This window comes from Arabidopsis lyrata, assembly GCF_000004255.2.
Source record: "Arabidopsis lyrata subsp. lyrata unplaced genomic scaffold ARALYscaffold_4, whole genome shotgun sequence".
Lineage (NCBI taxonomy): Eukaryota > Viridiplantae > Streptophyta > Magnoliopsida > Brassicales > Brassicaceae > Arabidopsis > Arabidopsis lyrata.
In genome coordinates this window covers 4,684,757-4,709,438 of record NW_003302552.1, presented here as the reverse complement: position 1 = coordinate 4,709,438, position 24,682 = coordinate 4,684,757, and the positions used below count along the sequence as shown (strand labels likewise).

The following is a 24,682-nucleotide window of genomic DNA, read 5'->3' as shown; positions in this document are numbered from 1 at the left end:
GCTAAAAGTCACATTTAGACCATTCTACTCGATCACTAGTAGCAGAGAGGGAAGCAGTCAGCTCAGCAGACCATCAGGACTGTTCTACTCGATCACCAGTAGCAGAGAGGGAAGCAGTCAGCTCAGTAGTCCATCCAAACTACCCTTATACTTGATCACAGGGCAGTCCATCCTGACAGACTACCCTTATACTCGATCACAGGGCAGTCCATCCTGACAGACTACCCTTATACTCGATCACAGAGAAGAGAAGACAGTCCATCCTGACAGTCTACCAACCTACTCGATCACAAGAGAGAAGAAGCAGTCCAGATCATGCCATCAACCATTCTACTCGATCACCACCTCGATCCTCTGATCAATCCGCACTCAACCAAACAACCTGAGCATAGGAAAGAGAAGAGGAGGAACCACTTGATCGCGGCCTTGATTCACGCTCGACCATGAAGCCCACTTTGAGCCCATATACTCGACCTCCATTGTCCATGGGCCTGTTAAGCGGACTCGAAGCCCACTTACTTATCTTTGTCGTTTTTGTTATAAATAAGTCTCTAAGGATTTCCCCTGAGACATTCACGTTTTTAGACTCGCAACCTAGTATCGTTTTCTGAATTCAGTAGCCGCTTTTGTTTCTGCAACTTTGTATTTTCGTTTCTTCTAAGTTATTGAGATTTTGCTTTCATTTCCTTGTTCATTTCTGTTTCAATTTCCTTTAATCTTTGAAGTTATGAAATCATCAATCGTTTCTATGTCTTTGAGTATGTTGTTTGAGTAGTGACTATAATTTCTAAGGATGGGATAGAGTAGATGTGAGACCCTTAGTCGATTCTGATGGTTAAGTGTAGTTTTATTGAATCCCTTCTGGATTAGTTGCGTTTACTGCTTATTCCTTTCTGATCAATTGGAATTCGATCAAAAGCATTCCCGCACCTAGAAGGTGTCCGATGGAATGCTTGATCTACTAATTCCAGTGATAATCGTCTCTATCCCAAGGGATTGGTCGTTTAGAGCGGTTATTGACTTTAACAGTCAGTTCTTATTGCCTGCATAGTTAGATTCCGTTAATGGGAATTAGTCTGGGCTAGCTTTGCTTGAGGATTTGTTACACGGGAGTGAATAAATCTGTTGTTGAACCTGTTGTCTAGGGATATCTTCATTGAGAATTGTTAACCATCTGAATTGATTATGGAGTCCACACTATTCGATTACCCCATCCTTAGGAGTTTCTTATCCAATTGATTTATCTGTCTACTTACTTGCTTCTGTTTTGTTACCTGCTGTTTAAGTTTTTAACAATTTTACTCTGTGACCACTGGTTTACTCGATCACACCCTCCCTTCTGGCAGTGAGACTGTGTGATCGAGTATAGCAGTCCATTTCTGCAAATTTACTGTTTTCTGCATCAATCACTAGGACTGTTAGAAAAACAACCACTTTCTGCTTGGCTTGACTTAGTGCTTTCTGATCATATCTCATTTGTTTGCATCACACCTGATTGGATTGACACCTAAAATACTACAACGACACGATAGTGTTTTAGGATTAATTGATCGTAAAAGCCTATTATCAATTAACTTTATTATATTAAAAGAATTGGTAATTGTAACTTATAAGGTAGTGATTTCATTCCCAACTATACATAATTATCAATAACTAAAATATTATAATTCCAAAATCGTGGTAATATATGGCTAATAATATGACAATTTTCTAAATTTTAAATGTAAAATTATCTCATTCACGTGATTATATGTTAATATGGTTCTGAGATTATATGTTAAATTCTAAATACAATTAAATGTAAAAAGAAATCATTTATATTAAATCGTTCAACGATATTTTAAAGGAAAATTTTCAAATTTTTAAAAACAAGAAAAATATGTTAATGTTAGTATAAGAATTTCTGTGTTTTAGTTTATACTAAAAGATGAGGAACAATACGACTAAACAAAAAAATTAGAAATATATTCAACTAACAACACAACGAAAAAATAAGTTAACTATCGTCAAAGAAATTATAGTTTAAAACAAAAGATAAAATTCCACATAATTAGTAGCAAAAAGGAAAATAGAAAAGTTTCTAAATTCTAAAGTAGCTTTTAAGTATAAATAGCCATTTAAAACTGATAATGGAACATGCGATTGCGAGAGAGGTGAACATAAACAAAGATTCGATCGGAGAATTTGCAGATGAAGATTTGGAATAGGAGACTGCGAGATGCTTGAGATTTCAGCAATAGTATGGAGATATGAGTATGAAATTGACGGATTCGATCTGAGAGAACGATAAAGAACAGTGCTTCTCATCAGCAGCCACGTTTCTCTTTATATACGTCTCTCATGTTTTTGAGTTTTACATGGCCACCATGTTTTCGGCCAAGTCAAAATTCCTCGGTAAGATATATGTCTTTTTCGAAATTTTGTCTTTGATTAGATTTCACTTGTCACGATTTGCTTTTTTTGCAGCGGTTGGCACATGGGTTTTTTGAGACGTCGCGGTTTTCCCAAACCCAAAAAATTTCTAGAATTATCACTAAAATCAAATTAGTTCTTGCGGTTAAGGGTAAAAATAGGGAGGTGTCAACCCGGATTTTTAGTCAAAAATATAGTACTATATAATTGCTTGATTAATAGCAAATATATTTTACTAATAGATGAGAGAAATACATGTATGCCTAAATAGCAAATATATTTTACTAATATTTTAATATTTTATATAATTGCTTTACTAATAGAAAAATCTTTAATAATATAAAATAAATAAGAGAAAATCACACATTATGTTTGTTATATGTTTTACACTAAATTTTATCCTATAAACTCTTTTCTTTCTTATTAAACCAAAATTTTAAATAATATAAATGATACTAAAAATATAAATAAAAGATAATTTGTGTTAGAAAAAAACCATTATATTATGTTTGCATTACGCTTACCAAAAAAAAAAAAATGTTTGCATTACTAATGTCAATCTATAGCTACTTAAATTATTACTAACCCCAAAAATATATTTAAACAATTGTTAATAACAAACCCCCGCGTAGTGGGGGTTAATAACCTAGTTATACAAAAGGTTTAAGGTTACCGTCATCTTATCTCACTAGGTCAAAAAACCATGACGATCATGCAACCAATAAACCTACTATTTGGATAAATCTTAGATTTTGAGAAGCATCTTTGATAAAAAAAAAAGTTTTAGAGAATAAGCATTTTTGAAAAGTAGTATACTGTAAATTATGGTTTTGATTGGTAAAACTGTACCGATATGATTGGTAAATTATAGTTTTGATTGGTAAAACTGTACCAATCACAAAAGCAATACTAAAAGCATTATTCTCATTATTTTTTTATAACTTTCATGCACGATTCTTTCTTACAATTTTGTATTATTTTGTAAAAACTTACCACTCTAATTTATTTCTATAAAACTTGTACATCTTTGTATAACGAATCGGACCATATATGTTAAAGAGTCTTAAGACCAAGGGATTAATTAATATTTTTAAATTAATTTAAGGGCATACTCGTAGTTGGATCGGATAAATATGGTAATCCGAAAGATATATCGGTTCTCTTTGTGAATCGGTTTAAGGATATTGGTACGCGGTTATCAAAATTGCGAGTGGTTATTGCGGTTAAACCGAACCACATTTATAACTTGTAAACCATTCACAAGTTTTATACGCAGATTGCTTCTTTCTTCTTCTTCTTCTTCTTCTTCTTCTTCCTTTCTCTATCCTCTGCATAAACGAACTCGTAAGCTTCTTCGATTCTCTTCTTTGACCACTGATAATCCCTGTTTGTTCCCGTTCTCAATCAAACTTGACCTAGATTAGTCAGAATCGATTCGAGTTTGTTGCTCTAACTAGAAAAAAAACCCTAGTTTCTCCACACATTCAGAAACCAATTCAATCTATGTCAAGATTCTCAGAAGTGGGTTGTCTTAAAGTCTGAAGCTTTCGGGGGCTAAGAGTCACACTTCTTGGTCCCCAGCAGATGAGCACGTGATAATGAGCTTGAGATTGCAAAGCCCTTTTCTTTCTACTCCTCTGCTTCAGAGTTCTTTCATTAGCAGAGAGAAGAGAATCAATGTTACTAGAAGGGCGTTTCGTAGAAAGAGTATATCATCGGAGAAGATACAGAATGATTGGTTAGCTAAAGTTGCCAAATTTTCTCAGTTTTGTGGGAAAAATGTACAATTGCTTAGGAAGTCTCTTGATTCTAGAAGTAGAATGGAGGTTAAATGTTTGAAAGATCCTTTTTTACGAAGCAAGGGATTGGTTAGGGCTTTGGCTCCTGTTTGGGAAGAGGGTTTGTTTTTCTTGAGGTGTTCTGTTTTCTTTGCTGTTATCTCTGGGGTTTGCTTGTTGGTGTGGTATGGACAAAATAAGGCTCGTGCTTTTGTTGAGACTAAGCTTTTGCCATCAGTTTGCTCTGTGCTTAGTGAGACTATTCAGCGTGAGGTTGATTTTGGAAAGGTTAGAAGAGTTTCACCATTGTGTATAACTCTTGAAGCGAGCTCTATTGGTCCTCATGGTGAAGAGTTTTCGTGTGGTGAAGTTCCGACTATGAAACTTTGTGTCCGTCCTTTTGCTAGTCTTAGGAGGGGAAAGATTGTGGTTGATGCGATTCTAAGTAATCCAACTGTTTTGGTTGCACAAAAGAAAGATTTTACATGGTTAGGGATACCTTTATCTGACACTACTTTGCCTAGCCATTTGTCCTCTGAAGAAGGGATTGATTTTCGCACCAAAACTCGGAGAATTTCAAGGGAGGAAGCTGGGATCCGTTGGGATGAAGAAAGGGATAATGATGCAAGAAAAGCTGCAGAGATGGGCTATATCGTTCCTTGTAAGAATTCTTCTCAAGTTAAAGATGTTGTGAAGCACGATAGGCATTTTACTGAAATAGCAAATCCCAACTCCTTTATTTGCATGGATGAAAAGATGCATTCAGCAGACCAACATTGCATGGACCCAGGTATTGATTATGACGTGAAGCATGCTGAATTGGAGAAACCATTTGGCATAAAAATTCCTGGTTCAGGGCTCAAGTTCTTGTCCAAAATGTTAAACGTCCCAAGGAAGTACAAATTTAAGTGGAATTCAAAATCACACAATAATTCAATGTCTGATATTAGTGCAAAGAAGCGAATTCTTGATCGCAGTGCTTCAGCAGCTCTATCGTATTTCTACAGCCTATCACAACAAAAGCCTGACGAGCCTTCAGTATCATCCGCAGATTATGATGAGTTGAGTTTGGATATGCTATTAGTCAAAGGTGAGAAAGAAACCAGTAATCAATATGATAAGGAGAAAAGGTTCATCGCTGAGAAAAAGGCTTCAACGTTAGATAAGTTCACTGTATCATGTGATCCATTCCTTATGACTGTTGGTAGACTCTGTGCACTCTTACAAACTAAAGAAAGCTCATGTGTTGAAGATATCGTGAATTCTACTGAATCTGAGACTTTAAGCAGTAAGAGAGGGGATATATCTAGAAAGGTTGTGGGTGATGATGTTCCACATGGTAATCGAAGTCGAAATCAACCTCGTGACTTCACTTTCAAAAAGCATGAGCATCAACCTGTAGCAAATCATTGGCGTCCTACTTGGCCATGGAACATAAAATTGAAGGAACTGGTGTTTAATATTCTAAGTGGTTCGTCTAAGAAGCTAACAGGAGGGTCAGATCTGAATGCTGCTGACAATGCTCTTCACTTGAGTGATGGACTGGAGAAGCTGCCTGCTGTTTATGTTGAGAAGACACTACCAGTTATGCTTGACTCTGTTCAGTTTAAAGGTGGGACACTTATTCTATTGGCTTATGGCGATACAGAGCCCAGGTGAGGGTCATTTATCTTTGTAAATGTAATGTTTAAATCAGCCATCTACTATGCCCTTTCTTTTACTCTCCAACTCCAACTTTCAATAATCTAAATTTGTAGCATCAAATTATTACTGTTAGCATCAGTTTAAGTGGATATCAAACCCTATATTATCTTTTGAGACCAGTATGGTCTTTTTAAGTGACTGATTTTGATAACAACGTTTATTATGTAGAGAAATGAGGAACGTCCATGGACATGTTAAGTTTCAGAATCACTATGGTCGTGTTTACGTGCAACTTGGTGGAAACTGTACCATGTGGAGATCAGATGTAACATCTGAAGATGGTGGGCTTTTGTCTGTTGATGTTTTTGTTGATACTGTGGAGCAGAACTGGCATGCAAATTTAAAGGTCGCGAACTTCTTTGTCCCGGTAAGGTATCAGGTGGAATAGATGACTTATGTCTAGTTTCAATTGCAATGGTTGACTTATCTCTTTCTTACATCTCTGCAGATTTTTGAAAGAATTCTAGAGATCCCAATTGAGTGGTCTACGGGAAGAGCTACTGGTGAGGTGCTTTTCTAATTTCCACTGTGTGTCCTTTTAGTGAATTAATGTTTATCATTTTCAACGAGCTTTAAAATTTTCTGATTTGTTTTAACCTTTGGATTTTTAATACAATATCTCTATGTGCTATTAAAATACGTCAAACTATTTAGTCATTCCAGAGTCATCAAGCTGGCTAGAGAACACCTTATTGTTGGAGTCTATATGTATGTAGTTTGTGACAGAACTTCAAAGTCAAGTTTTGGGAGTCTTTCTTCTCTATTACAAGTTGAAAAGTTCAAAGCAAATTTCTGAAATAAATATTGGTTTGCCATTTGGGTTTTGTTTCCCTGACTGCCGTCTATTGTATTGCAGGTTCATCTGTGTATGTCTAGAGGGGAAATATTTCCAAACCTTCATGGCCAGCTTGATGTCACAGGACTAGGCTTCCAAATATATGATGCACCTTCCTCGTTTTCTGTAAGTCTTTCCTGATTAAGCCTTCTCATCTCTTTATAATATATTTCATGTGCGTTTGAAGACCTATAATATACATCTATAAGGTTTTACCCTTTCCATGTGACTGTTTAATTATAATGCTTCTCCTGTCGTTATCTTTTAGCTACAAACACAGGATGCCAGCTCAAGGTTTTCTTGCTGACTCAGGCTACCTTTTGCCCAATATAATCTGATTTTGTTTTTGCAGGATGTCTCGACCAGCCTGTCTTTCCGCGGCCAGCGCATTTTCCTTCATAATGCTAATGGTTGGTTTGGAAAGGTTCCTTTGGAGGCTTCTGGAGATTTCGGTATACATCCTGATGAGGGGGAGTTTCATCTGATGTGTCAGGTAACATTTGTTATGTGAACCTTTGATCGAGATGTCCTTTTCTTTTTCTTTTTTATTTTTTTTATTTAAGTCAGATTACCAGTTATAGACAACAAATTGATTTTATGTTGATTAATCTTGTTACATTGGATGACCTTATTACCTGATTTGTTGTTCTAGTTTTCTCATCAAATCTGTTGATTGTAACTATGTTGTTTCAGGTTCCCTATGTGGAAGTTAATGCTTTGATGAAAACGTTCAAGATGAAGCCCTTGTTTTTCCCGGTATCATTTATATTGCCTTATACATGTTCTGTTAAAGCTCACCATTTATTTAGCACTTGATGTATTTTCATTTCTTTTCTTATTTTTTTGCTTCTTAGTGATTCCTTTATTAGTCCCAATTCATTGTATCATCTTGGACTGCAGCTAGCTGGTTCTGTTACAGCAGTATTCAACTGTCAAGGCCCGCTTGATGCTCCTGTTTTTGTGGGGAGTTGCATGGTCTCTAGGAAGATAGCTTATCTGTCTCCAGATCTCCCTACATCGTTGGCATATGAGGCAATGCTTAAAAACAAGGAAGCTGGTGCAGTTGCAGCATTTGACCGTGTTCCATTTTCCTATCTTTCTGCTAATTTCACATTTAACACTGACAACTGTGTAAGTGTTTTCTTTGTCTGCTTCCATTTCCCTGAATTATGTATAACCTTTTCGGATATTTTCAAATTAGTCCATTTCATGTATAGGTTGCTGATTTATATGGTATTAGAGCTACCCTTGTTGATGGTGGGGAGATTCGTGGAGCAGGGAATGCTTGGATCTGTCCAGAGGTATGTTGTGTGTACTTCCCTACTTGTATAATCATATGGCAATTTACCTTCATCATTAATATATCCGAATTGGAGGAGGACTGGGCGAGAGAAAAGGGGACACCAAGCAGTGGGCTTGGCAATATGACCAAGATATGTGGCTCAATCTTGAGTTTTCTCCTTAGGGGTCTGCAGATGCATGCTTACTCTTTCCAACTGATTTTATGAATAGCCCGTTAGGTTTATATATTGAGTGCCTCAAGCCTCATTTTCATCCAAATAAATGGTTGTGATTTTGTGTTCTGCATCAAGCATGTGTAGAATTTGTGTAGGCATGAGGAGTGGTAGCTGTTTCTGAGATTTATGTCGTTTTTTTTTTTCTTTTGAATGGAGCATAGGGTATGCGTTCATAATCAACTTGGTATGTCAACTGAAGAAAAATGGTTATGTTTCACAAATACCAGCCTATCTCATCTGGGCACTATTTGCCAGTTACATGGAAGTTTCAATTTTATCTTACCCCAACCTGTTGATTGCCATTTCCGTGAATAATATTTTCACTAACTTTTGACATGCTGTTTTATAAGGTTAATCTGAGGGACTATCAATATATATAACATCTCAAAAAAAATGTCTTCATTTCGTCATCCCTTAGTTAGCAAATTCTATGTTATAGAGTACTGGTTTTCGTTTTGCATTTTCTGTCTTTCTTTTTGATGCTGAAATGGTATCTACGTTTACAGGGGGAGGTAGATGATACCGCACTGGATGTGAACTTTTCAGGAAATGTAACTTTTGATAAGGTTTTGCATCGTTATATGCCTGAATATCTAAATCTCGGGTCACTGAAGTTGGGTGATTTAACTGGGGAGACAAAACTTTCTGGGGCTCTCTTGAAACCGTAAGGTTCCTTGCCATTCTTTTGGGCTATATTTAGTGTTCACTGATGTTTGGGCTATATTTAGTGTTCACTGATGTTTGTGCTTGTCTTATTGTGCTCTATCTGACTTTTGCATGCAGGAGGTTTGACATCAAATGGGCCGCACCTAAAGCTGATGGCTCCTTAACGGATGCTCGGGGAGATATTGTGATATCACATGATAATATCATTGTTAATTCATCGTCCATTTCTTTTGATCTATACTCAAAACTAGATACCACATACCGAGACCAGTGTTTGTCTAACCAAGACTTCACTCAAGGGGAGGCCATGCCGTTTGTTGTTGAGGGGCTTGATTTGGATTTACGCATGCGTGGTTTTGAGTTTTTCAGCTTGGTGTCTTCCTATCCATTTGATTCCCCAAGACCTACACATTTAAAAGCAACAGGAAGGATCAAATTTCTGGGGAAGATAAAACAACCCAGCACTACAAAAGATGGAGACGTTGAGTCAGACAAATGTGAAGATGCAGCTGCAAGTTCAAGGCTCGTTGGTGAAATTTCTATCTCAAGTCTCAAGCTGAATCAGTTGATTTTGGCCCCTCAACTATCTGGACTTTTGAGCGTTTCACGTGATCATGTTAAGGTAATGTCATGATTTCTTGCTTCTTCAGTGAGTTGTATCATCGTATCAGTAATTCAAGAGGCACTAGTAGCAGCTATCTTTGTGATGCTGGTTCTAAATTGTGATTGCAACTGACTTTTTTGTTTGGTAGTAATAGATTTGTGATTGATATGAGATTTCCAAGTGTTGAAGCTTTTTTCTTAATTTTTTTTGTCAATTTATCAAAGCCATGAAGGCTATCTTGTCAAAATTGTGTCAGTACGTCTCATACAGTGTTCTGGACAAATTTTTAGTTAGAAAAAGGTTAACCCATGATGTTGATACTAATATTTTTAGTATTGTCGCATATCTAGCTTGATGCTGCGGGCCGGCCAGATGAAAGTCTTACACTAGACTTTATAGGTCCTCTACAGCCTAATTCCGATGAAAATGAACAAAGTGGAAAGTTGCTCTCCTTTTCTCTTCAAAAGGGGCAACTAAGAGCTAACGCATGTTTTCAACCACAACAGTCGGCTACTTTGGAGGTATTGCTTTTTATTGTGTGAATATATGCTTTTATGTGATCATCTGAAGAGAAAACGAGAGTCGCCGACATATAATTTACATTTTTACCCCCTACCTGGTCGCAGATACGCCATTTTCCACTTGATGAGTTAGAGTTGGCCTCGCTGAGAGGAGTGATTCAAAGGGTAAGCACATTTGTTGTACGAGTAACTCATTCTGTGCTAGTGCTGAGTGAAGGTTCAGAAATAGAACAGTTTATTAAAGGTAGTCTTCTCAGTGTTGGTTTTTTTGCGTGTTCACAACTGTGTCAACGAAGAATAGGCTCACTTAATAGAACGTTCGTAAGATGACATCCTACAAGTATTATGTGATAGTTGTAGCAGAATAATGGAAGTTCAAATGTGGTTTACTGCTGCTGGTAGAAGCTAATAACTTAGAGAATTAGCTTTTCAGTAGCTACTAAGGAGTTGTTTCTTATCAATAATATCTTACTTTCCATATTACTTGCAGGCAGAGATTCAGCTAAATCTTCAGAAGCGAAGGGGACATGGCCTGTTGTCTGTAATTCGGCCAAAATTTAGCGGGGTTCTAGGTGAAGCTTTAGATGTTGCAGTAAGATGGAGCGGTGATGTGGTATGTAGTATAACTGTACATGTTTCTGTTCATTTGGTTTAGTTTTCTAGAAAATCTAGAGAGTGATCACTGCTGTTGTCTAGTTTAATCATTTCATAGTAAATCATTTGCCACCATATAGAAGACCATGACTAAATCAAGCCTTTTCATTTCTATGCTTATACCTTGTTTTAGGTGTTTCATGTTGTACGGACGAAAGGTGATAGTGAGATTAAACAGTGTATAATTGATAAGTACTTTTAGCAGTGAAAGATGCATGATGATATTTCTACTTATCCTTTTCATCTTTCTTCCTGAAGATCACAGTTGAGAAAACTATTCTGGAACAAAGCAATAGCCGGTATGAGCTTCAAGGTGAATATGTATTGCCGGGTTCCCGTGACCGAGATTTTGGTCAGAAGGAAGCTGGCAGTTTCTTAATGAGAGCCATGACGGGTCATCTAGGAAGTGTTATATCTTCCATGGGAAGATGGAGAATGAGACTTGAAGTGCCTAAGGCAGAGGTTGCTGAGATGCTTCCTCTTGCAAGGCTTCTTTCAAGAAGTACAGATCCAGCTGTTCACTCAAGATCAAAGGTTGGCTAATGTTATTGCTAAATCACATGCTTATATTTTGAGTTGCCATGTTCTAAAATGTTGGTCCGAGAACATGCATGAGTATGTTTGTGTACTCCAAAATATGTTCTCATCTCCTCTTTCAGTTGGATGCCTCTGATTATGTGGGTTTCTTGGTTGGTATGGCAGGATCTTTTTATTCAAAGTGTGCAAAATCTCTGTCTACAAGCTGAAAATCTTCGAGACTTACTTGAGGTAATGTACCAAATACTGTGCCTTTCTTGCATTAGAAAGTAATTAGCAGATTCTATAATATGACCCAAAAAAACTGTGTAGATACCATTAAGCTCGTCTTCTTTCTTTCCTATTCTAAATTTCATGGTTCCTTGAAATCAGGAGATACGTGGGTATTATACTCCACCAAGTGAAGTCGTTCTTGAAGATCCAAGTCTTCCAGGTTTAGCTGAACTCAAAGGTCGTTGGCATGGTTCGCTGGATGCTAGTGGTGGAGGCAATGGAGACACCTTGGTATAAAAATAACCCTGTCATCTCGTTTTAAAAATGGAAGGTTAAAGATTTTCATCATTTAAAGAAGACTCCAAATTGGTTTTCATAAGCTTTCTAGTCCAACGGGATGGGTGCAATTGTCTTTTGAACAATAATAATTTTATGATTTGGATAATTAAGTGAGAATTTCTAGTGATGCTCGTTTATAACGTTTTCCTCTTACATCCTATATCAGGCCGAATTTGACTTCCATGGTGATGATTGGGAGTGGGGGACTTACAAAACACAGCGTGTTCTGGCTACTGGTTCATATAGCAATGATGATGGTTTACGTCTTAAGGAGATGCTTATTCAAAAAGGAAACGCTACACTGCATGCAGATGGGACCTTATTGGGGCCAAAAACAAATCTTCATTTTGCTGTTCTAAATTTTCCTGTTAGTTTGATACCTACCCTGATTGAGGTTGTTGAATCATCAGCTTCTGATCTTGTTCACTCTTTGAGGAAACTCTTGTCACCAATCAAAGGCATTTTGCACATGGAGGGAGATCTTAGAGGGAGTCTTGAAAAACCAGAATGTGATGTACAAGTTAGATTATTGGATGGTGCTGTTGGTGGTATAGACCTTGGACGAGCTGAAGTTTTTGCTTCTCTTACATCAAACAGTCGCTTTCTTTTCAATTCCAATTTTGAACCATTTGTCCAAAATGGTCATGTGCACATACAAGGAAGTGTTCCTGTTAGCTTTTCGCAGAAAAATATCTCTGAGGGAGAAGACAGGGAAACTGATAGAGGTGGTGCAGTAAAAGTCCCTAGCTGGGCAAAAGAAAAGGAAGATGATGAGAAGAGAACCTCAAGGGATAGGGGCGAAGAGGGATGGGACAGCCAACTAGCTGAGAGTCTCAAAGGTTTGAACTGGAATATTTTAGATGCAGGAGAAGTTAGATTGGAGGCAGACATCAAGGATGGGGGGATGACATTGTTGACAGCCATATCTCCTTATGCTAATTGGCTACAAGGCAATGCTGATATCCGGCTTCAGGTTGGCCAAAAAATATTAGCTTGTACTCTTGTTAAGTTATTTTGACATCAAAAGATAGTTTAATTGATCTGTTCATGTCCTTAAACATTATAGAAGGTCGGACTCATTTACGTATACCCTATCTGCTGAGCAGGTCGGAGGTACAGTGGAGCATCCTGTTCTTGATGGGTCTGCTTCATTCAACAGGGCATCTATATCTTCACCTGTGCTCCGTAAACCTCTTACAAACTTCGGTGGGACCTTACATGTTAAATCAAACAGGTTGTGCATCAGCTCATTGGAAAGCAGAGTAAGTAGAAGAGGAAAGCTGGTTGTTAAAGGAAATCTTCCCCTTAGATCAAATGAAGCAGCCACTGGCGATGGAATAGATCTCAAATGTGAAGTTCTTGAAGTACGAGCAAAGAATTTCTTAAGGTACACGCTGCAATCAACGCTGCTGTCAATCATTTCAAGCTTGTAGTACATAATTTTGATTAATTGCTTTCTTACTTGAACTGTTGATGTATCTACTTTATCCTGGATCTGTTTAGATTTCTTAAATTCTTTTCTTCTGGACTCATGTTACTGAGCTTATAACATTTTCTAATTCCTTATGAAAGTGATTGTGTTTCCAAAATAGTGGTCAGGTTGATACGCAGCTGCAAATTACTGGATCAATGTTGCAGCCAACTATATCAGGAAGTATTAAATTAAGCCAGGGAGAAGCTTATTTGCCTCATGATAAGGGTGGGGGAGCTGCCCCACTCAATAGATTGGCTGCCAATCAATATAGGATTCCAGGTGGTGCTATTAATCAAGCAGTTGCTTCACGATATTTTGCTCGATTTTTTGGTACAGAACCGGCTTCTTCAAGGATGAAATTCTCCCAGTCTTCTGGTAACTGTTGTCTTTACTAGCAAAAATTCGATGAGCGTTTTCTTTTTTAGTTGTAGTTGGACTTTGTAGGTAAAACTTTGTAATGATCTCTGCTTGTTTGACCCACCACAGGTGAATCAAATGCTGTTGAAAAGGAGATTGACGAAGTGAAAATGAAACCAAATATGGATATCCGTCTGAGTGATATGAAACTTGTTTTAGGACCAGAGTTGAGGATAGTGTATCCTTTAATTCTTAATTTTGCTGTTAGTGGTGAGCTTGAGCTTGATGGCATGGCTCATCCCAAATATATCAAACCAAAGGGTATCCTGATGTTCGAGAATGGAGATGTCAATCTTGTGGCTACTCAGGTTTTGTCTAAATCTCTGTTTGATTTTCTGTCGTGAACTCATTTATTCCTTCTTGCAAAACTTCACACAGGCTGTCCTCAACTACCCTCTATTTTGTTTTCTAAACACAGGTACGTCTGAAGAGGGAGCATCTCAACATTGCAAAATTTGAGCCTGAACATGGACTAGATCCTCTGCTAGATTTAGCTTTAGTTGGTTCAGAATGGCAATTTAGGGTCCAAAGTCGTGCCAGCAATTGGCAGGAAAAACTTGTGGTGACTTCAACTCGTTCTGTGGAACAGGATGCTCTCTCACCTTCCGAGGTACTTTGACGTCAAAACGCTAGTTTAAATTTAATAATGTTGTTACGGTTTTCGTGTTGATGAAATTCTCTGTTTACAATCCAGGCTGCAAAGGTTTTCGAGAGCCAATTAGCAGAATCCATATTAGAAGGAGATGGACAACTTGCTTTCAAAAAACTTGCAACCGCAACACTTGAAACCATAATGCCAAGGATAGAAGGGAAAGGAGAGTTTGGTCAAGCAAGATGGAGGTTGGTGTACGCCCCACAGATCCCAAGTTTACTCTCTGTTGATCCAACTATTGATCCTCTCAAGTCTCTGGCAAGCAACATCTCATTTGGAACCGAAGTTGAAGTGCAGCTCGGAAAACGTCTTCAGGTCAGGCATATACATTTAATCTTCTTTCTTCTCCGTATGGCAAGTAAATAAACATCACCCGGTTCTTACTGTCTTTTATCTACAGGCCTCTGTGGTAAGACAGATGAAAGATTCTGAAATGGCGATGCAATGGACACTGATCTATCAACTCACGAGCCGCTTGCGTGTCCTCCTGCAATCCGCACCTTCAAAACGTTTGCTTTTTGAATACTCTGCTACATCACAAGACTAAACCTTCAAAGCCTGTTTGTTGCAAAGGAAGTTCAAGTGCATTTGGGGATTAAAGGGTTCGGTGACTTTCGACAAGATAAATTATTTTATTATTTGGTCAGGCTGTTTCTTTTGGCCTTTTTAGTGGTTAAAAATGTAAAAATTACATTGTAAATGCCTTTTTTTAGGGAAATATAAAATGGTTCGGTTTGCCACTTCATTGACTGATTGGTGCAACTAAAAGTTATAAACATGGAAAAAGGGACTTCTGCATGTTCCATTCCCTACAATAATTGAGTAAAAAGTCTCTCCAATGGCTTTTTCTCGTAGCAGCTTAATTTCCTTCTTCAGCCTCGCTTTATTCGCCGTCTTTAATCCAACAATCTCTTCACGTGTCCCTTCCTTCATTAAGCTCCCGAGCTCCGTCGAATCTAGCTCTTCCGTCGCTTCCTACTGCGAGGGCTGGAAATTGGCTGCCGAGACCGACAATGCAGGAAAGTGGAAGGTGGTTCCCAATCAAGCAAAACATAAACTGATGCAACAGATGATAAAAGAGAGCTCGTGAGGTTGGGTATCAATGATCCATGAAGTCGCCTAGTCTAACTTAGAAATTCGATAAAACTTTAAACAAAGCTATCCCTAGACGAAAGATTCAACTACAGGTCAATCCACTCTCGTGACAGAGACCCTCAAACCAAGTCACCTCCAAACCTAAATCTCTTTAGAGAAACATAACAAGGCAGGCTTTAGGAACCAATCTATCAATGCCAAAAAGCAATCCAGACAACTAATCTCTTAGGCTAGATATGCAAATCTCCGGTATTAGCTAGATCAGGCATTTCACCAAGCCCTCTCGGGTGGAAATACCTCGGATCAAGCTTGAGTTGATCAGAAAGAAGCTAGCATGAAGAACACTAATCCAGAAGGGATCTAGAAGATCTAAACATCAAAACCCTAGAAAAGACTAAGAAAACTCCATGGATCTCACCCAACCTCAAGAACTCTAAGAACACTACTCAGAAATCATGAAGCTCAAGAACACAAACCCAGAAAATTCAAATAGCAACATTATGAAAAGAGATTAAAGAGAGATTAACAAGATTATAACAACTAAAGCATAAAAGAGAGATACAAAACTATAAAAACTTAAAAGATTAAAAGAGAATTCGAATTACAAAGCCTTAGACACGTTTTTGTTCTTGAGAGAAGTTCTAAAAATAGCTAAAAAGGAAGATGATCAAGTCTAAACAAATGAGACATATTTATACTAAACTTGTGAAAGCCCTAGTCAAAGTCAACGATTTTAAGTCAGTTTAAGCCCAGCTCGAGTTGTTTGGTCGAGCTCTTCTCTGCTTCAGACAGCTCGATCGAGCTGGTTACTATGGTCTGCACATGTTTGCTTGAATTCTGCACAAGTTGATCACTCTGTCCCAGCCCAGACGCCTCTGTATGAGCTCGATCGAGCTCCTCTTCAAGACTCCAAATTTATCGTAGCTCGATCTCGCACTCGACTCCCAGCTTGACCTCCACTGCTTCAGCTCGGTCGAGCTCTGTTTTAAGGTCATGACTCTGTCCTAACCCGAGTCCCAAATTCGATCATGCAGCACGAGCTCTAGATGTATGTACTTTCACTAAAACAGTTATAACTTTCGAACCACATATCTGATTGACTTGAAACCAATGGCATTGGAAAGCTAACTCAATTTCCAACAACTTCAGTGAAGATCTCTGAAGCTGAATCCGAACGGAAGACAGCTCGATCGAGCTGGTGAGGTCGAGCTCCGAATATATACCTTTACTAAAACAGCTACAACTCACGAACCGCATATCGGATTGACTTGAAACCAAAGGCATTGGAAAGCTAACTCGATTGCCCACAAGTTTGATGAAGAGATCGCAAGCTTAATTCCAACGGAAGACAGCTCGATCGAGCTGGTGAGCTACGGGGTCGAGCTGGCTGGGTCGAGCTCAGGATGTATATAGCTTCACTAAACTAGCCATAACTCTTGAACCGCGTATCGGATTGGCCTGATTTTACTGGCATTAGAAAGCTCACTCGATTGCCCACAACGTTTCTGCAGATCTCTGAAGCTAAATCCCAACATAAGATCTTCATTTAAGTCGATCTTTGAATTTCTTGTCATGAATCCAATAGAGTGCTCGGTGTCAACGGTCGAGTGGGGTGGTCGAGTGCTTCTTCTTCACTTTTTGATGCTTCCAATCCTCTTGTTTAGATCCAGAGATAGCATCAGATCCTTCCTTAGCCTTTGAGAGCTCCAAAACACCTAATAACAACTCCAAATGCATGTATGCTTGCAATACTAATGCAAATACTACTAAGTGTGCAAAATGTGCAAAATGGACTGAGAACACAACGAATATGCGATGAAGGTATACTAAAACTATGACAAATGAATGCTTAAAATGGGTAAAATATAGACATATCATTCATTTAATTGAAAATAAAATACAATAAAATTTCATTTTTTTTTAATAACCTAAATTCATAAAAATGTAATAGAAATCTTTCCACACTTGCTCATTCATCCAGTCGGGCTTATCGGCATAATTTCGTTTCTTCCAAATGAGCGAACGAATCTCTACTCCGTATACTTCTCGAACCACCAAATTAAACTGCTTCCACACCGTAAAAGTATGTCTCGGATCCCACGTGTATTGACGCTACTCATCAAAGATATATATATATTATTCATAAGAGTCAAAATAAGATTTTAGTCTGCTTAATATCAAGGGAAATATCGGTGCTTGCTTACCGCGAGTGTTAAAAACCATTATTTCCTATAATGGAATGGAATGCAGCGAGAAGTCGGCCACGCATGCACCCAATTGTCTCTCAGGATATCTGTGAATGCGCAATATAGTTTGAAATCGAACTCTTTAAACGTGTCAGAGGTTTTGTCAAGATTGAAACCAAAACCACCACCAGGGTTTAGAACGGAGAGATTCTCACGATCAGCAGCGTATATGATCGCTTTAACATCTCCGTGAAACTGACTTCTGATTTGAGGAACAACTTCCATGTCGATAAGAAGATGTAACAGAAAGGGTGAATAAGATCGAATATGCATGTGATGAAACTTAGGGTTATCTAATATAAATAGAGAAAAAAAACTGAGAGGAATGCGAAAGGTTACGTTTGTTAACTTATTGTTTCGCGCCAAAGTTTGTTAACTAATGTTTTGGCGGCAAATTTCCGTTGTTGATGTATCAATAATGCTTCATGGCTGATTTATTTATCTCATGGCAGCTGAGTCATATTGTTTACTAATAATGTACTACTAATTATAGATTCATTTTGGCTGAGTTATATTGTTCATTGATTTATTAATAATGCTTCATGCCTGATTTATGTTAACGTAACGGCTGAGTTATATAGTTAATTGAATTACTAATAATGCGTAATGGCTGAGTTATATCAAATGTCCACAAAATAAACATTCCTAGAATTAAAACATAAAATTTCATATTCTCTGCCTGCTTAGTTAATAAATCCCTTATAAAATTCAGGTTCCTCCGCTAGTATATCGTTTTGAGGCACATTATTTGGACTCTTCCATCTGAAAGTAAACTGCTTCTAGCTAGGGGATCGTTGGGAGGGATGGATTATATCGTTCAGCATGTACGGAATCATTATCCTAAACGGCTTAACCGTTTCAAGAATTCGTAATCTCTTCTCCTCAGTCACTGTTCCCACAATGCTATCGTAGCAATCAATGTGCCCACGCATCATGTCCACGTCCAGCGCCAACCAATGATCACCTCTGGTGTGTACAACAAAATACACATGCCAAACATCTAGCGCCCATATCTTACCAGTCTTTTGATCGTCGGGATACAAACCTCTGACTACAGATTCATAGTTTAACCCATTAAACTTGAAGTTCTTAGGTCTCATTTTGAACTGAGGATAATCTCTGATCATATGAGTGGAGAAGTACGGATCTACAAACGCAATGCCTTCGCTATGATATGGGCATGGTTTTGTAATCAACCTACGTCTGAGAACTCTCATGTAGGCATTGATATGCTGAAAGAAAAAACGCATAACTCAGCCAAAATGAATAATAAGTCATAGAATAACTCAGCCATAATTGACTAAAAAGTCATAGAATAACACAGCCATAATGACTAATAAGTCATAGAATAACACAGCCATAATGAATAATAGGTCATAGAATAACTCAGCCATAATGAATAATAAGTCATAGAATAACTCAGCCGTAAAACTTACAGTTTCGTCCAGCCATCCATACTCCGTGTGTGGCCAAATATTTCTCGGGGTAATCATGACCCTATAGAACTCACGAGGGTCGTCATTCTTCTTTCCCAATTTGATCCTGACAGACAAACACAAGTCAATATGTTAAAACATTGTTAACAAGAAGCTGTAATTAACAAATTAATGAACTAGATCATACTTCATTCCTGATACGAGTTCCTTCAGTTTCTTAAATCTAACCGGATCAACAGGTGACATAGGATCATATATTCCAGGTAAAGGTTCACAGTTCTTCCTCATGCACTTCAATCCGTCATCTCCAATATGAGGAAAAACACCTGGTGGCTTATCTTTTAGTTTAATCATATCAGTCCCATTTTCTTTTAACTTAACACTCTTATTCCTGAAATCACTTATCAATTTAAGCCTTATTTGTCCATCCGCATCAACATCAGACTCAGGTATCATGCTCATGTCGTCCGCTAGAACATCAAGTGTGGACTCTTGTACTTCTTCATCATTATTGTCTTTTCCATCAAGTTTCTTCTCCGCATCATCACCATCAGCTTTTCCATCAAGTTTCTTCTGCTCATCATCACCATCAGGTTTTCCATCAATTATCTCATGCGCATCATCACCAGCTTTTACATCATCATCATCTTTTGTAGAAACTGATTCACCAGCTAAATTATTCAGCGCATCATCAGCTTTTTTAGAAACTGCTTCAGAAACTGGTTCAACAGCTAAACTATTCAGCGTATCATCAGCTTCTTCCAAAATTTTTCAGAAACTGCTTCAGCAGCTAAACTATTCAGCGCATCATCAGCTGATGTAAACTCTTCTTCATTCCGCTCTGGATTGACAATGAATTTGTTCACATTATCAGTCTTTCTAGGTCTTCCCCTACCCTTTTTTCTGGTTTCCCCTCCAATGCTTGTTTATCTTTAAAGCTTTATTGGCATCTGCTTTTGCTTTTTTTTTCCTGTGCTTTTGCTTTTTTGGACTCTTTGGCCTTTACTGGATTTGTCCTCTTATTCCTCAAAACTACAGGAGACCGCTGAAAACCAACATGCTTCTTACCATCATCTTTCGCAACAACCACCTCAATGAGATTATCAGTATCAGCCACTTCCATATTCGTAGTCAGGTTCTTCTGAACATTCTCAAGAATTTTGTCATCCTTCTTCCCCTGTATAACATTACAAATAAAATAAGATAACTCAGTCATAATGGCTTTTTAATTCAGCCGATATAATCATAAATCAGTCGTAGGTATGGCACTGTTAGCTTACCAGAGGAGGATGACTACTTGCAGATTTCATAGGTGGCGGTGGAAAGGTAGGCGGGGATGGGTCGACGGGACCTTTTCCCTGAGTGGATGCGTCGACGGGTACAGATGATTTTTTAACCACATTGGATGGGTCGCCGGGTATGGATGAATTAACAGCCAACAGATCCTTGAGCCGGAAAAGGTTTGAATCTTTCCACTTGTTCAACTCTGTCAATTCACTCTCCACCTTCTCTAGCTGTGAAGACATGCCGTTCATGCTTGTAGCAAGATTATCAATTCTTGAGCTGAAATTAGCCTCCATATCCATAATGAGTTTTCTAAGGGACACATTATCTGCCTCCTCATTAAAATCCTGCAACACATATACACAAAAAACGCATAACCAAGCTAACCAAACTAACCAAACATTAAATCAACACAATATACCATATCAATTACCTTTGCTTCATCATTCTTATTCCCGACAGATTCATCAAAATCAACATCCTTCTCCTTCAAGCCTTTATGCTTCTTTGCGATATGATGAGAATCATCCAAACCAGCTAGTTTTTTCTTCTTCTTATTCTTATTCTCAATCATCTTTTCAGGCATCTTCTGATCCCAGAAGCCTGGGACAAACCTCCCATTCGACAAGTCTTGGATCAAATTATCAAGTTCTTGGTCTTCTGGTTGATCAGGCCACTCAGGAGGATATAGCACTCCATCATTTCTAATAACCATATGCACCACACGCACCTACAACATCAGATATAATAAACAATAATCATCGTAAACCATAACTCAGCCATCAATAAAACACAACTCAGTCATTTGTGGTCCATAACTCAGTCACAGATAATTATAACTCTGCTATCAATTAACAGTAACTCAACCGTCAATTACTCATAATAATTTATAACTCAGTCAAAACCTTACCGATGTATTTGTTTTGATTTCTTCATCAATGACCGTCCACAAATCTTTTCGTGTGCGGTTTCCCTTCCATCGCAACAGAGGACACATATCCCCGTCGGATGGGTTACCAAAAAGTTCTCCAAAGCATGTGATAGATTCATAAGCCCATGCTTGTAACACGTACACCAGACCGTTGACGGTGTACGTCCTTCCGGTAGGACTAATGGTCTTGATAGACCCAACAAGAGACTGAAATGCTACCCGACCCCATGGATAATTATTCATGGCTTCATCATCAAAAACCCTTTAAGCAGATTCCAACGGTATTCTAGAGTTGTGATGAAGTCCATGGATACCAATTGATATTAGGAACAACCGCCCCATCCATTTACGTCTAATGTCTTGTGGTGCCCATTCTCGGCATTTACCTAATCCATCCAGAAGCTCATATAAAGTGGGAGCAACAGTGAGACCTCCTTCTACAGAAGCAGGCACCAATTCTCTTAAAAACGCTTTGTAATCAACTTCAGGGTCAAATGGCTCTGTAGGCAACGGATATGTGGTCAAACCCGTGACATGCTCAAACTCATTCAACCCAAATCTTATAGGTTTACCACCAATGAGAAACCAAACCTCATTCTTCCTTACTCTTAACTGTCTGCATAGAAGGTAGTGGACAGTTTTAGCAGACCATATAATGTTTCTCTCAAAGATTTTGGCTGCTATTCCAGTTGGGTGCTTCTTAATTTCATTCCACACAGTTTTACCTACGGAATGTCTGAATGCATCTATATGGCTGAGTAGAACACTGTGGTTAAGATCTTTATTATCCAGATTAGACTGCCCTTCCGCATACAGTCTTGGAGGGTAATTCCTTTGTTCATCCATCTGATAAGAAGATTACATCAAACAGAGTATAGTTACATCGAACAGAGTATAAATCATGACTCAGCAAAAACATGAATAATAACTCAGTCACAAATGCATTGGGATAGTATAACTCAACGTATAGTAAATATTAACTCAGCCGAGACATAAACAAATTCAGCCACAGATGCATCTATAAAATCAGGACATATAAAATAACTCAGTAGTAATAAACCAGACACCAGATCCAGTAGATCTATCAAATCAGCCACAATGACGACAGAAATCAGCCGTAATAATCACCGATAAAAAGCCATATATACCAATATAAACCATAAATTAGCCCTAACACAACCCGTAACTCAGTCGTAATAAACTAGACACCAAATCCAGTAGATCTATCAAATCAGCCACAACGACGGCAGAAATCAGCCGTAATAATCACCGATAAAAAGCTACATATACCTCAGATAACGGTTTAAACTCAACCAAATAGAGATATTCAAACTTACCGAGAGTGATGAAAGCAGAGATTTTTTTGGAATCAGTGGAAGATGAAGAAACCCACTTGAGTTCCTTGATATTGAGACGAATATGACGGAGAAACGGTCGGAAAAGACTATACTTTGGCCGACTTAGGGTTTACTGTTTGAAATCGCCGGAAAGAGAAGAGAGAATTTTTTGTTTCCTCGCCGTGAACAGTTGCGAAAAATGGACTCTTGAGTTTCCCTTCCCTCTGTTTTGAGAATTAAAGTTTTTGTCGGCGTGGGATTACAATTAATGACGTGGATTATGCTAATTTCTTTTAAATCATTTTATAGTTAAAACAAAAAAAAATAATCAAGGGTGTTAATAGTAATTTTACAAGGACGAAAAACATATGAGTTATTTTTAGAAAATGTATCCCACGCTAGCAATAAACCAACTTTTCTACACCATTTAAGTTAATCTTTCTTTTTTATATGTTGTTGATAACTATGATGGATTTTATTAGTGTATTGATAGAGTTATTGATAATTAAAATGGATCATTTTAATATAGAATTGTTATAGAACTTGTGAATTCTTATTGATTATGAAGGGAGGTTACAACATATATATATATATATATATATACACATGAGGAGGTTACAATTCTAATTGGGCTAGAAATACAAGGCCCATGAACCATTAACACTTAGACCTCCTCTTGTCTTCTCACGATGGGCCGGACCGCTGGGCCGGACCTTCTAGAACATGTGTATGGGCCACGGTTATCGAGTCCATCCGACCATGCGGTCTACAACACTCCCCCTTGGATGATATAACCGTGTAGATGCCAAAAGGATCTCTGTAATGCGCTTGGGGGTTGCTGCCTCATTAAAACCTTACTAGGAAAACCCATTTGGGACAAAACCATAGTGAAGGAAAAAGAGTACAACACGCATTACTCCCCCTATTTTGGTCATCTCTGAAAATCTCTAAGTCTCCGCATTCCAATTTGATGCGTGAGCTTCCTTAGTGTTGATGTTAGTAGTGCCTTAGTGAAGAGATCGGCTGAATTGTCACTTGAACGAACTTGCACCACTTGAACTTCACCATCCTTTTGTAGGTCATGCGTGAAGAAGAACTTAGGTAGAATGTGCTTTGTCCGATCTCCCTTGATGTAACATTCCTTAAGTTGTGCTATGCAGGCCGCATTGTCCTCGTACATGACCGTTGGTCCTTTATCCTCTTCCATTCCACAATTTGATCTTATGTGTTGAGTCATTGACCTCAACCACACACATTCACGGCTGGCCTCATGTATTGCCAATATCTCCGCGTGATTAGATGAAGTGGCAGCAATCGTTTGCTTCATTGATCGCCACGAAATCGCGGTTCCACCGTGTGTAAACACATAACCTGTTTGTGACTTACCATTATGTGGATCTGATAGATAACCTGCATCAGCAAAACCAACTAAACCTTCTTTGTTAAGGTTAGTATAATAAAGACCCAAATCAATCGTCCCTTGTAGGTGATGAGTCCCAAAATTACCGTTTTCTATATAGGATTTAGGTTTGTATATTGAGTCAACTAACTTATATTAGATAGAATATAGGACTATATGCTTCACTTAGTGTATTACAGGTCTAAAGAGCGTTTATTGCAAAAGGAAGAGTTTTGGATCAATTTGGATGCAAATATACATTGAAAGATGCAGAGTCCAGAAGACCCGTCAGAAGTATGGCCTCAGACGAAGAGCGTCCCACCGTTGGATCTTTCTAAGATTCTGACACAAGATATCCAAGGGAGTTAGCTTTCATCTCCAAGTGGTTTCATGGAAATCCAACGGTGCAATCAAGAGTTATGGCTGATTTACTGAAGACAGGTCAACATGCTGACGAAGCTGACGTGGACGGGAGTCAGGATCGACCAGTACAATGTTAGGATCGATCGATCCTGTGAGGATTTCGGCCCAAAGCCCATGAAGATGAGGACCGATCGATCCGGCCCATGGATCGACCGGTCCACCGCCTCTTTTTGCCTCCTCTCCAAGTTTTCCATTTATTTTCTTTCCT

At 38.3% G+C, this 24,682-nt stretch overlaps 3 protein-coding genes across 4 annotated transcripts; 1 reads left to right on the top strand and 2 right to left on the bottom strand.

Annotated features, from left to right (window-relative positions):
• Nucleotides 1–3,706: 3,706 nt before the first annotated feature.
• Nucleotides 3,707–15,068, top strand: LOC9316763. Its single transcript, XM_002880650.2, has 23 exons — nucleotides 3,707–5,845; nucleotides 6,063–6,261; nucleotides 6,343–6,402; nucleotides 6,751–6,855; nucleotides 7,082–7,222; nucleotides 7,423–7,485; nucleotides 7,630–7,860; nucleotides 7,947–8,030; nucleotides 8,753–8,910; nucleotides 9,030–9,534; nucleotides 9,867–10,037; nucleotides 10,143–10,202; nucleotides 10,528–10,650; nucleotides 10,950–11,225; nucleotides 11,394–11,459; nucleotides 11,601–11,732; nucleotides 11,947–12,753; nucleotides 12,887–13,167; nucleotides 13,373–13,629; nucleotides 13,741–13,979; nucleotides 14,090–14,281; nucleotides 14,366–14,638; nucleotides 14,724–15,068. Exons 1-23 carry the CDS (start codon nucleotides 4,011–4,013, stop codon nucleotides 14,868–14,870), a joined length of 6,405 nt encoding a protein of 2,134 aa, XP_002880696.1. The 5' UTR covers nucleotides 3,707–4,010; the 3' UTR covers nucleotides 14,871–15,068.
• A 3,177-nt stretch (nucleotides 15,069–18,245) lies between these two features.
• LOC110229485 lies at nucleotides 18,246–20,021 on the bottom strand. Its single transcript, XM_021029797.1, has 3 exons — nucleotides 19,288–20,021; nucleotides 19,101–19,206; nucleotides 18,246–18,896 (listed from the first exon to the last, which is right to left on the bottom strand). Exons 1-3 carry the CDS (start codon nucleotides 19,560–19,562, stop codon nucleotides 18,444–18,446), a joined length of 834 nt encoding a protein of 277 aa, XP_020885456.1. The 5' UTR covers nucleotides 19,563–20,021; the 3' UTR covers nucleotides 18,246–18,443.
• Nucleotides 20,022–20,026: 5 nt separating this feature from the next.
• On the bottom strand, nucleotides 20,027–22,854 carry LOC9314942. Of its 2 annotated transcripts, XM_021029796.1 has the most exons (6): nucleotides 22,653–22,854; nucleotides 22,041–22,161; nucleotides 21,295–21,931; nucleotides 20,818–21,114; nucleotides 20,381–20,731; nucleotides 20,027–20,277 (listed from the first exon to the last, which is right to left on the bottom strand). In XM_021029796.1, the coding sequence occupies exons 3-6, from the start codon at nucleotides 21,556–21,558 to the stop codon at nucleotides 20,041–20,043; spliced, it is 1,149 nt and encodes a 382-aa protein (XP_020885455.1). In that variant the 5' UTR covers nucleotides 21,559–21,931; nucleotides 22,041–22,161; nucleotides 22,653–22,854; the 3' UTR covers nucleotides 20,027–20,040. The 2 variants fall into 2 exon arrangements, with proteins under 2 accessions (XP_020885455.1, XP_020885453.1); XM_021029794.1 differs by having other exon boundaries at nucleotides 21,295–22,161.
• Between the last annotated feature and the right edge of the window lie 1,828 nt (nucleotides 22,855–24,682).

What these genes read in the sequence shown, in the direction of transcription:
- LOC110229485 (XM_021029797.1), bottom strand. Translation starts at nt 19,562, where the DNA reads ATGAGCATGATACCTGAGTCTGATGTTGATGCGGATGGACAAATAAGG. An exon ending in GAACTCGTATCAGGAATGAA is followed by an intron (nt 19,207 to 19,287) that starts GTATGATCTAGT and finishes TTTGTCTGTCAG; the next exon opens with GATCAAATTGGGAAAGAAGA. An exon ending in ATGGATGGCTGGACGAAACT is followed by an intron (nt 18,897 to 19,100) that starts GTAAGTTTTACG and finishes TTTTTCTTTCAG; the next exon opens with CATATCAATGCCTACATGAG.
- LOC9316763 (XM_002880650.2), top strand. Translation starts at nt 4,011, where the DNA reads ATGAGCTTGAGATTGCAAAGCCCTTTTCTTTCTACTCCTCTGCTTCAG. An exon ending in TGAAGCCCTTGTTTTTCCCG is followed by an intron (nt 7,486 to 7,629) that starts GTATCATTTATA and finishes CTTGGACTGCAG; the next exon opens with CTAGCTGGTTCTGTTACAGC. An exon ending in GAAATTCTCCCAGTCTTCTG is followed by an intron (nt 13,630 to 13,740) that starts GTAACTGTTGTC and finishes GACCCACCACAG; the next exon opens with GTGAATCAAATGCTGTTGAA.
- LOC9314942 (XM_021029794.1), bottom strand. Translation starts at nt 21,558, where the DNA reads ATGAATAATTATCCATGGGGTCGGGTAGCATTTCAGTCTCTTGTTGGG. An exon ending in AAATCAAAACAAATACATCG is followed by an intron (nt 21,115 to 21,294) that starts GTAAGGTTTTGA and finishes CTGATGTTGTAG; the next exon opens with GTGCGTGTGGTGCATATGGT. An exon ending in CAAGTAGTCATCCTCCTCTG is followed by an intron (nt 20,278 to 20,380) that starts GTAAGCTAACAG and finishes AATGTTATACAG; the next exon opens with GGGAAGAAGGATGACAAAAT.